We start from the raw sequence: 12,309 nt of genomic DNA, 5'->3' as shown, positions 1-12,309 counted from the left end.
TCACCCTACTCTGCTCCTGAACATTGTAACTTATTCCTTCTATCTAACTGTATTTTTGTGCCTATTAACCAACCTCTCTTCCTCTCCTGCTCCCACTATCCTTACAAGATTCTGGTAATCACTACTCTATTTACTACCTCCATGAAATCAATTTTTTAGCCCCCACATATGAATGATATTTGTCTCTCTTGGCCTGGTTTATTTTATTTCAGTTAACATAATGTCCTTCAGTTCCATCCATGTTGCTGCAAATAACAAGATTTCATTCTTTTTTAGGCCTGAATAATTTTTTTTTTTTTTTAAGATGAGGTTTCACCACGATGACCAGGCTGGTCTTGAACTCCTGACCTCAGGTGATCCACCCACCTCAGCCTCCCAAAGTGCTAGGATTACATGCGTGAGCCACCGTGCCTGGCCAGGCCTGAATAATACTCTATTGTGTATGTACCACATTTTCTTTATCCATTCATCTGCTGAGGGATACTTAAGCTGATTTCATATCTTGGCTGCTGTGAAACTGCTGTGATAAACATGAGAATGCAGGCATCTTTGTGACATACAGATTTCCTTTCTTTTGGATACATACACCCAGAAGTGGGATTGCTGGATCATGTGGCAGTTCTATTTTCAGTTGTTTGAGTCACCTTCATACAAATGAAAAATCTATGTATTCCATAGTTGCTATACTAATTTACATTTCCACCAACCGTATCTGAGCATTCCCCTTTCTCCACATCCTCCCCAGCATCTGTTAGGACTCTGCAATCAGTATGCATTTTATGTGTCTTACTTTAGCCATCTGCTTTCTGATTCATTACTTACCAACAAAGTAGGTATGATTCCTAGTAAATTAAAAAATCTTGTAACAATTTTACTTTATTACAAAATTTCATCTAAAAATCTAGAACACAGATGTAAATTTATGCTCAATTTTCACAAGTTTCAGAATAATAAGGAAACAATGTTGTTCAGGTCAGACTTCTTATAAAATATAATTTGAATATATATTCATATTACAGGTAAAAAAAACTAAACTGATTCCTCTTTATCCTAGCAGTTATTATCCAAAACAAGTTCACTAGTTAAGCAAAAAAACCAAAGTATATCCATTGTGAAGTAATCCATTTCTTTTCTTTCTTTTGTTACTTCTTTATTCCAATATATTCTAATAACTTGCTCGTTTTTAAAGCTATGCACTTTAAATAAACACACAGACACACAAATAAGGCAAAGACAAAGAATGGGATGGGTTCCTGAGATCCACATGAGTCTGACATCAGGGCCTCTAAAGAGAAAAACCTGGTTAATTTATTCAGCACTTAATCCATGAAGGCATTGTTACTTTAACCAGAGTTCAATGCTTAGTTCTAATAATATGTGTGTATTGTCTTATTCTCTTGCTCATATGAAATTTAAAACAGAAAATCAGAAATTGCAGTGAAAGCTATAAACATAATTACAGCAGCTAGATGTAAAAACTGAGGGCAAGAAGTAGCCATGCTACTTAAAACTACAACAACAAAACAAGACCACAGCAAACAGGGCAATCAAAGGATAAAGCCCTTTGTTCTCTTCAATAGTCTGAGGTATTGGAGCAAAGGATACTGTGAAAGAGGTGTGTCTACAATTTAGTCTTTTCTTGGTAAAGGGTCAGATATTCATAAAGATCACTCTTAGTTGTCAAGAACAAGCTGAAATACAGGTAGCATGTGCTGTTAAATGGAAGATAATTATTTGCCAGATAGACTGCTGCCAACAATGGTTAAAATGTAAAACATGTGGTATAAAAGCAGCTAATAAAAAGTTTGAAAAATACTTTTCTGGAGTGATGTAGTCACCAAAGATGCTAAGTCAAAAAGCACTATTTTATGCAGAATTTAGAAGATGATTTGAGTAAGCCAGCTCATTTGCTCAAAACTTAAAAATCTGAAGTATATTTATTTTTCCAGTGATAATTTTATCAGTAAATATTACCAAATAAATAAGAAATTCAGTGGTTTTCCTAATTCACAAGTATAAAATCAAAGAGCCACTGACACCCAATTAAAAAATATGCAAAAGATCTGAACAGACATTTTTCAAAAGTAGACATACAAATGGCAAACAGGTATATGAAAAGGTGCTCAACATCACTGATCATCAGAGAAATGCAAATCAAAACTACAATTAGATATCATCTAACCCCAGTTAAAATGGCTTTTATCAAAAAGACAGGCAATAACAAATGTTGGAGAGGACGTGTAGAAAAGGGAACCCTCATACAGTGTTGGCGAGAATGTAAATTAGTACAGCCACTCTGGAGAACAGTATGGAGCTTCTTCAAAAAACTGAAACTAGAACTACCATATGATCCAGCAATACCACTGCTAGGGATATACCCAAAAGAAAGGAAATTAGTACATCAGAGAGATACCTGTACTCTCATGTTTATTGCAGCACTATTCACAATAGCCAAGATTTGGAAGCAACCTAAGTGTCCATTAATAGATAAATGGATAAAGAAAATGTGGTATATAAACTAAATGGAGTACTACTTAACCATAAAAAAGACTGAGATGCTATCATTTGCAATAACAATAATGGAACTGGAGGATACTGTGTTAAGTGAAATAAGGCAGGCACCAAAAGACAAACTTCACATGTTCTCACCCATTTGTGGGAGCTAAAAATTAAAACAATTGAACTCATGAAGATAGAGTAGAATGATGGTTACTAGAGGCTGGGAAGGATAGCAGGGGAGACTTGGGTAGGACATGGCGATGATTATTTAGCACAAAATTATAATTAGACGCAATGAATAAGATCTAATACTTGATAGCACAACAGGGTGACTACAGTTGGTGATCATTTGTTATTGTACAGAACAACTGAGGGAGTACAATTGGAATGCCCATAACATACAGAAATGATAAACGCTTGAGATGACAGAGACCCCATTTACCCTGATGTGATTATTATACATTGTGTTCCTGTATCAAAATAACTCATGTACCCCATACATATACCTACTATCTACCCATAAAAAATTTTTTTAAAAATAGAAACAAAGAGAAAAAGAAGAGTCACTCATTTTGAAAAGAATGAAACTTTTCACTATGTTGTTCTGAAAAACTAACGAAAAGACAACACAGATTTTCATATCTAAGAATTAAAGACCTACCTTTCCCACCTTGGTTCATGGCACCAGTGTCTCGTCCACATTGTCCTTTATTATTTACACCAAATGTCCACACTTCTCCATTCTTCATTAAAACACAAGTATGAGCTTTGCCCATAGCTACCTGAGTTACGAAATGGCCCTTCAAATCAGTTACCAAACCTATAAGAAACATACAAATTTAGTAAAAACAACAAAAAGGCCCTTCTGGGCCTAGTAAAAGAACTATCTCAATGCAGAACTTTTTATTTCTGTGGCAAAGTAACTTACCAAAATGAGAAATAAGTAGCCAAAAGACTGGCAGAGTGTCACTGAATTAACTTTGCAACTTTGTAATGTAGTTTCAATGAATCCTAAAATATCATCATCCAGATGTGGGACATATCTTTACTGTAGCTTTCTCTCAAGCTTATTTCTCTTGAATACTTCCTCCAAATGGTAACACCTCTCTACAGTACTCAGAAGAGTCAGAAAATCTCAAACTTTTCTGGTCTAAGTGCAAAGGAGTCCATAAACAGTTTATTTTGCCTCCTTTGACCTGCCTCAGCAAAACCAAGTAAAATTCTTGCTATAGTATACTGACATGATGCTATTTATATAGAAGCCAGTAAGACTTTCTAAAACAGTATTTTCCCATCCTTTTCAACCTACAATGATTTCTTGAACAATCCAATACAAAGCTATTTTCTAAACTTCACATATTCATATATTACATTAATTATACTTGCCATATCCAAATGCTACCCATATTCTATTTAATATGTTTTGTATCAACTCTAAATTGACTGAAGCACCTTTAACTTTATCAAGCAGTAACAACATTAAACATCAAAAATTATTGACTATTTTTCCGATATACTTTAAAATAAAAAAAAATAAATATTTGTTTCATTTAAATTACAAATAATATCAATCTCCTGTAAGGTTTGTGAAAACTATTCTATATTAGTAGCTCAGATATTACTTCCTCAAAGTGGCCTTCACTTTTACCTTATACTACTTTAGGTCTTTTTGTTAATTACATCTCAAAAATTTCCACCTTTAATATTTAATACATTTGAAAAAGTATGTGTGTGTGTATATAAAATGGTATTTATTATTATTAATAGTACTAGCTGACGTGTTTTTGAGACCTTACATGATATGCAAGGCTCTGTGTTAAGCATTTCTTAAGCTCTACCTTCTATAATCTTCGTAACAACCATATGAAGCAGATACTATCATTATCCACCTTTTGCAGGTAGAAAAGAAAAAAAGAAAACTCTTATTAAAGATTAAGTAAACTGATACCCAGTTAAAGGTTAAGTAAACTGTTACCCAATTAAAAGTGTTGGTGCCAGGAGTCGGGTGCAGTGGCTCACACCTGTAATCCCAGCACTTTGGGAGGCTGTGGTAGGCGGATCACTTGAGGTCAGGAGTTTGAGACCAGCCTGGCCAACATGGTGAAACTTTGTCTCTACTAAAATTACAAAAAATTAGCTGGGCATGGTGATGCATGCCTGTAATCCCAGCTACATGCCTGTAATCCCAGGCTGAGGTAGGAGAATTGCTGGAACCCAGGAGGCAGAGGTTGCAGTGAGCTGAGATCGTGCCACTACACTCCAGCATGGGAGACAAAGTGAGACTCAAAAAAAAAAAAAAAAGTGTTGGTGCTAGGATCTGAGTCTATGTCCATAGCCATTCAATGACACTTCACCAATATTTAAGTTCTGTAATACCCAACTGTCACTCAGATCCTTAAAAAGGCAGTAACCAGGTCTGTCAGGTCCATCAATCACTAATGTATCATCCATGCTCAATAAATGTATGTTGAAGAAATATACAAGTTTCCATCAGCTCTACCCAGTGGATGTTAGCAAGCAACAATTATACTGAATACTATTTTTAAACTGTACAAGAGCCTACCCCCAAATTTTGATTTATTCTCATAGTTGTGGACAATTGAGAATCTAAATATTACTGCATTAAGCCAGTTCACATATCATCTGGGTACACCTTGACTTAATACTTGCTATAAATGTTCTATAGGTGTAATTTTCCCCAGCATGAGACAATCACACAAATTTGTAATCATAAACTTCATTAATTCGTTTCCTTTTTATCAAGAAACTCAAAGGCTTTACATATTTATAGCATATAAAATCCTTCCAAGTGGGATGCCTCATTCATTATGTTCTTTACTAGCTGCTAGAAAGAAAATCTAGCAATCAAATCTGACAAGTTTCAGAGATTAGCATTTATAAATATAAAACAATTTAGCTATTTCTACCTCTCATATCCACTTCTTAAACTTTTGTTTTGTAAGTCACCCAGACACTTGAAAGTAATTCTTTAGACCGAACACTGTGCTAGGCACTGGGGATAGAACAGTAAATAACACAGATTATCCCAGCCAAACACCCTAATGGGGGAGATAAAACACTTCAACTATTTTAAACCAGCTTTGTCACGAAAATCACCTGCCCAGGATATCACCACTGTCCCAGGGCCACGCCCCATAAGTACCTGAGTCTAGGGAAAGCATTCCACACACGTCACAGCAACAATGAAGCTTCCCTTGCGAAGCTCTATGATTAGCTCTGCATGAAACTAGGAACAATGCTCCTAGTGACAAGATATGACAGAAAATTTCTCTTTCTAAATTTTGGAAGGAAATGTAAAAAATGTAGAGAAAGCATGCTATAAACATAAATGTTCTAGATACATCTTTGTAATACATAACTAGTATTGAAACTTCTTTGTCTAAAAGTAAAACGTTTTTTTAAACTTACTTGAACTATCAGAGTAAATGGCATCTTTTCCAAACATGTAGAGTTCTCCATCTTTAGAAATCACAGAACTACTTCCATTATTGCAAGCTGTATATACCACAATCTTTCCTTCCATCTTAATGATCTTTTTAGGTTTATAGGGTTTTGATTGCCGTCTGCTCTTAGCTTTAAAAAATAAATTAGATTAAATCAGTACCTCTATGTACAAATGATAATGGTTTGTATATAAAGTTTAAAGAAAAAAACACGTATTATTTGGATTTATGACACTATTTATTTTCACAAAGGCCTGGGCTTCCCAGCATGTTACTTAAAATTAGTCACCCTGATAGCCTCATCTGGTTAATTAATATTTAGACTATCATTGCCAGATCCTCATTCCTTGAAGTACATTCAAATTCTCAGTAAGAAATATCAGTTTCCCATCAAACTCCTGAGGGACTCAGTCTCTAAATTTGCTTATTGCATTATTAACACCATTCTACTAACACATATCTAAAATCTCCTTTTTTTCCTGAATTGCAATTCACATGTATTCTTGTTATATCCTAGAAAGTAAAATAAGCTCCTCATTCATTCAATACATTTTTATTAAGCAGTTACATCAAGTCAATGAGATATGATAAGGAAGGGAGATATATATATATATATATATATGGAAAGAGAGTGAATAATTTTAAATGTGGTGATTCAAGTAGCCACTGCTCTCAAAAGCTAAATCCTTGAGCTAAGCAAAATATCGGAAACATCAACCAACCAGCTATTCCTTCAGTCAACCCCAGTCCCTGCATGTCTTTCAGAATAAAAACATACTGCTTCTGTGCTGGGACTTAAAATACTCTACTTTTCATATGATATGATACATATACACACATACACACACAAAAAAAACATATACATATTTATACACATATATACACTACAACTACTTTACCTGGTGCCCAAAGACGGACAAGGTCCTCCAAATGCCAGAAGGAAAAACTATTCTGAGAGATAATAATATACTTTACAGCTACTTTAAGGGAAAAGGGACTTTTCTGAATAATTTTTATTTTCACATTATTTTTACATTATGTGTTGGCTTTACAATCTAATCCCTGTAAGATGTTACTCCAATGTGTTAAAATGTATAAAGTGCGTGAGAAATTATAAAAAGAGAAAAATGACATTTTGAGGGAGGCTGAATGGAAACATAAGAAATGTAAGACATAAACAAAATTATTTTCTTTTTCATTGCTTAGCAATGATTCCATCATAGAGAAATAAGACCAAAAATGGTAATCCAGTCCAGGCTTAGTGGTTCATGAATGCTATCTCATCACTTTGGGAGGCCGGCAGATTGCTTGAGTGCAGGAGTCTAAGACTAGCCTGGGAAACATGGCGAAACCCCATCTCCACAAAAAATACAAAAATTAGCCGAGCAGGGTGGCATACACCTATAGTCCCAGCTACTCGTGAGGCTGAGGTAGGAAGATCACTTGAGCCCAGGGAGTCAAGGCTGCAGTGAGCTGCAATCACACTACTGCACTCCAGCCTTGGTCACAGAGTAAGATCCTGTCTCAAAAAACACAAAAACAAAAACCGTAATCCATAGCCAACACTATTACAAAAGATTATATAAAGTTTACCTTCATTCTGAAGTATACATTCCTTCCAAAGTTTTAGGTTTCCTAAAATAATCTATTGCCAACAAATAAGTTTTTTTTAATTACTGATATAAAATAAGCTTATACTCTCGGATGAATAGCCACGTTCCCATAAAGCATAAAAAATCAAAAATACGCACTTTAGAATAAAATTAGCAAGCACTTTTTTTAATGAACAGTAACTCACTGCCATTAACCAAATATGTCCCCATTTAAAATCCTCTATTAACTTGGTGAGGTTAGTGTTGCCAAAATTAATGAACTGTAGTTAATAAAGTTTTATTTTTACTAAAATAAAGCATTTATTTTTACTAAATGCATAGTTGATCACTCAACTTACTTGATTCTCCATCTTCTCCTTTACTAGCAGATCCCGTAAAGAATATGCTCCCATCTTCTGCAACTAAAAGGGCATGAGAGCCATCGTGTCCAACTGAGAAGTGTACTATCTTTGGAGATTTTGTAATTGGTAGCTCAACCCATTTTCCTGCTGAAGGACCACCTTGTTTGATTCCAAGACTCTGGTATTTGCCAGTGTAATATATCTTATGTATTCAAAAAAAAAAAAAAATTACAGGGCTTTTTGGAATAGTTAATCAGATTTCGCATGAAGAAAAAAAGGACATCCATATTTATTGAAAAACAAAATTCACACACACAAAAATACTTTTTATACTACTCAACTTCCAGGAGCTGAGCTAGAAATATGCATATTTTGCCAAGAAGACACAGTTCATAATAGTTTTTTCATATCTACTCAGAATATTCATATCCACAATCCAGAATATTCATATCTATTCAGAATATTTATATTTTTTCAAATTTGTGTCTATTTCCATAAATATGCTTCCTATTTAGAAGAGTAGGAAATTCATAAAATTTTCAATTCACTTTTCCCAACTATAAAAACTTATAAACATAATGTATTTTCCTAATGCTTTTAAGTTGTACAATTCTTTTAATTACCTTACTTTCTCTTCATACCCACTAGAGAAGAAGCTGCCATTGCTATAGACTGAACTCTACAATCTGTAAGTTAATTATACACACTACTTCCTCCAACTCGTAGTCTATACATTTCTGTATATTTATAGAAATTTGCAATGAATATCCATCTTACTCATCAAAATAAACATAAAACATAAATTCATCCCTACTCAAGGAATTAGAATTCCATAATTAAAAATCTATAAAACATAATAAGTTTTATAGTATTAAATGTCACCATTTTGTTTTGTAACACAGGCATACCTCAGAGATATTGCAGGCATGCCTGCAATTTCAACCACACTGTAGGCTATTAAGTGTGAAATAGCAACATGTCTGAAGAAACAATGCATATACTTTAGTTAAAAAATACTTTATTACTAAGATATGTTAACGATCATAAATCCTTCAGTAAGTTGTAATCTTTTTGCCAATGGAGGGTCTGGCCTCAATATTGATTGCTGCTGACTGATTATGGTCATGCTTGCTGTAGGATGGCTGTGGCAATTTCTTAACATAAGACAACAATGAAGTTTGTCACATGAACTGACTTTTCCTTTCATGAAAGGTTTCTCTGTAGCATGTGATCCTGTTTGATAGCATTTTACCTACGGTAGAACTTCTTTCAAAACTGAGGTCAATCCTCTTAAATCCCGCTGCTGCTTTATCAACGTAGTGTGTGTAATATTCCAAATCCTTTGTTGTAATTTCAACAATGTTCACAGTATCTTCACCAGGAGTAGATTCTATGTTAAGAAATTACTTACTTTGCTCATCCATAAGAAGCAACTTATTTTTTCAAGTTTTGCTATGAGATTGTAACAATTCAGTCACACCTTCAGGTTCCATTTCTAGTTCTAGTTATCTTTCTATTTCTACCACAGCTGCAGTTACTTGCTCCAATAAAGTCTTGAACCCCTCCCAAGTCATCCATGACAGTTGGAATCAACTTCTTCCAAACTCCTGCTAATACAGCTATTTTGACCTCCTCACATGAATCATGAATATTCTTAACAGCATCTAGAATGATACATCTTTCCAGGTTTTCAACTTACTTTGCCAAGATCCATCAGAGCATTCTCTGTCTATAGCAACTCTAGACTTATAGATATGGTTCTTAAATAATAACACTTGAAAGTTAAATCACTCCTTGATCTATGTGTTGCAGAACTGATACTGTGTTAGCAGGCGTAAAGAAACACTAATCTCCTTACACATCTCCAACAGAGCTCTTGGCTAACCAGGTGCATTGTGAATGAGCAGTCACATTTTGAAAGGAATCTTTCTTTCTGAGCAGTAGGTCAGAAAGCTTAAAATAATCAGTAAACCATGCTGTAGATGTGCTGTCATGCAGACTTGGTTGTTCTATTTATGGAAAACAAGCAGAGTAGATTTAGCATCGTTCTTGAAGGCCCTAGGATTTTCAGAATGGTAAATGAGCAATGGATTTAACTTAAAGTTACCAGCTGCATTAGCCCCTGACAGGAAAGTCAGACTGTCCTTTGAAGCTTTGAAGGCAGGCATTGTCTTCTCCTCTCTAGCTATGAAAGTCCTACATAGCAGTATTTTCTTCCAACAGAAGACTGTTTTATTTACCCTGAAGAGCTGTTTAATGTAGCTGCCCGTATCAAAACGTGCCGCAGCTTCTCCATCAGTACTTGCTGCTACACTTTCCACCTTCATGTTAGGGAAATGGCTTCTTTCTTTAAAGCTCATGAATCAATCTCCACTAACTTCAAACTTTTCTGCTGTAGCTTCCTCACCTCTTAGCCTTCATAGAACTGAAGGAAGCTAGGGGTCATTGCTCTGGATTAGGCTTTGGCTTAAGGGAATGTTGTGGCTGGTTTGATCTATCTAAAGCACTAAAACTTTCTCCATAACACCAAGACTGTTGTGCTTATCATTCATGTGTTCACTGGAGTAGTACTTTTTCATTGCCTTCAAGAACTTTTCCTTTGCATTCACAACTTGGCTAACCGTTTCGTGCAAGAGGCTTTTCAGCCTATCTCAGCTTTCAACAGGTCTTCCTCACTAAGCTTAATTATTTGGAGTTTTTGACATAAAGTGAAAGACACGTGACTCTTCCTTTCATTTGAACACTTAGAAGCCATTGTTAAAACTATTAATTGGCCGAATTTCAATACTGTTGTCTCTCAAGGCCTGAGGGGAGGCAGAGAGATGGAGGACTGGCTGGTCAGTGTAGAAGTTAGAATACACACATTTATCAGTTAAGTCTCCTGTCATCTAAAGGCACAATTCATAGCACCCTAAAGCAATTACAATAGTAACATCAAAGATAATAGATCACCATAAAGATATAATAAAGAAGTTTGAAATACTTGAGAATTACCAAAATATGACACAGAGACACAAAAAGTGAGCACATGCTGTTAGAAAAATGGTGACAACAGACTTGCTCAACTCAGGATTGCCACAAACCTTCAATTTGTAAAAAGTGCAATTATTTGTGAAGTGCAACAAAACTAAGCACAATAAAATGAGGTATGCCCATACTGTTTCCAACATGAATGAAATTTTATCTCATAAAAAATAATTTTAAACCAAAAGTTAAAAGATGATTATCCTTAAACATGCAAACTATATAAACAAATCAATAGACTGTAATCTCTTAAATCAGAGAGTGCTAATTTTTAATCCAAAAACTTACCTTTCCATTTGCTGTTTTCATTAGCGCAAACTCTCGTCCTGCACCAAGAATTGCTGACTCCTCATCAAATCCTGTACCTGAAATACAGCAAGACTAGTAGATACTATTGCATTTCTAATATGAAGAATTCTAAGTACAACATGTACTATTTTGAGTGATTGCAGTGTCAATTCAGTATCACTAAAAAACAAGGATGACGAAATGTCATATGCTCAAATTTTAAAAAATATTAATAATAGGTATAGTATTCCAAGGAAAGATAATGTTATCATAATCTATTTTTCTTGTTCCAAGCTAGTACCAAATTAGTTTTTTAAATATACAACAAAAGTTTTTAAAAATTCAATGTTAGCAATATTCCTTGAATTAGTGTATAAATGTCCATATTTTTATTAAGCATTTATTAGATGCCAGGCATTATACAGTTCAAAAATTTATCTCATTTGATTCTCACAACTATACCACTTGGTTTACAAATCAGCGAATATAAAGGTTGGAGAGATTAGACCAGACAGAGTCAACTGAGCTAGGAACAATGCCATGCAGATATTTGAATTAAAGTATTTCAAATTCTCTGCCTATGTATTTTTCTAGAGAAGAACATTATCTATAGCTATTCCATAAATATGTGCGTGTGCGTGTGTGTGTGTGTGTGTGTGTATATATATACACACATATATATGCACATACACACACAGATCCTTACGCATATTTTCAAATTGTAAAACTATGCGTAATTGTAACTTTACATGTGGTACATTTTACGATTTTTGTCCAGCTATACACACTACTGCTTTATGGGCTTTAAAAATTTTAAATCTATAATTTCAATTGGATACTTTTCTAGGGAAGAATTATAAAAATACCACATAACTAGAATACATGAAGTAAAGCACTAATGCCAAATTCATTAAATGTAATGAGATAACAGTCTAAAAAGGTAGATTTGCAAAGAACCCTACGAGTTACGGAAGGTCACTATTACACCTGGAGTGGCATGGCAAGCCAAAACTGAAACTCTCATGAGAACTCATGATCCTAATTACTTTTCAACATTACAAGAGTAAATAATCTCAGCCC

General features: G+C 34.5%; 1 protein-coding gene across 12 annotated transcripts in view; it reads right to left on the bottom strand.

The window, feature by feature from the left end:
• The window catches only part of MYCBP2 (MYC binding protein 2), a 281,569-nt gene that overhangs the window by 208,286 nt on the left and 60,974 nt on the right, over positions 1 to 12,309 (bottom strand). For all 12 annotated transcript variants that reach the window (XM_074387566.1, XM_074387567.1, XM_074387568.1 and 9 more), the window contains 4 exons: positions 11,230 to 11,306; positions 7,915 to 8,119; positions 5,929 to 6,093; positions 3,161 to 3,319 (listed from right to left, as the gene is read on the bottom strand). In XM_074387566.1, coding sequence (XP_074243667.1) covers positions 3,161 to 3,319; positions 5,929 to 6,093; positions 7,915 to 8,119; positions 11,230 to 11,306 — 606 coding nt within the window. The remainder of the gene's footprint in view (positions 1 to 3,160; positions 3,320 to 5,928; positions 6,094 to 7,914; positions 8,120 to 11,229; positions 11,307 to 12,309) is intronic.

Source organism: Saimiri boliviensis, chromosome 16 (assembly GCF_048565385.1).
Source record: "Saimiri boliviensis isolate mSaiBol1 chromosome 16, mSaiBol1.pri, whole genome shotgun sequence".
NCBI classification, from domain to species: domain Eukaryota; kingdom Metazoa; phylum Chordata; class Mammalia; order Primates; family Cebidae; genus Saimiri; species Saimiri boliviensis.
The sequence above is the reverse complement of the archived record's forward strand: the minus strand, read 5'-3'. Positions and strand labels throughout refer to the sequence as shown.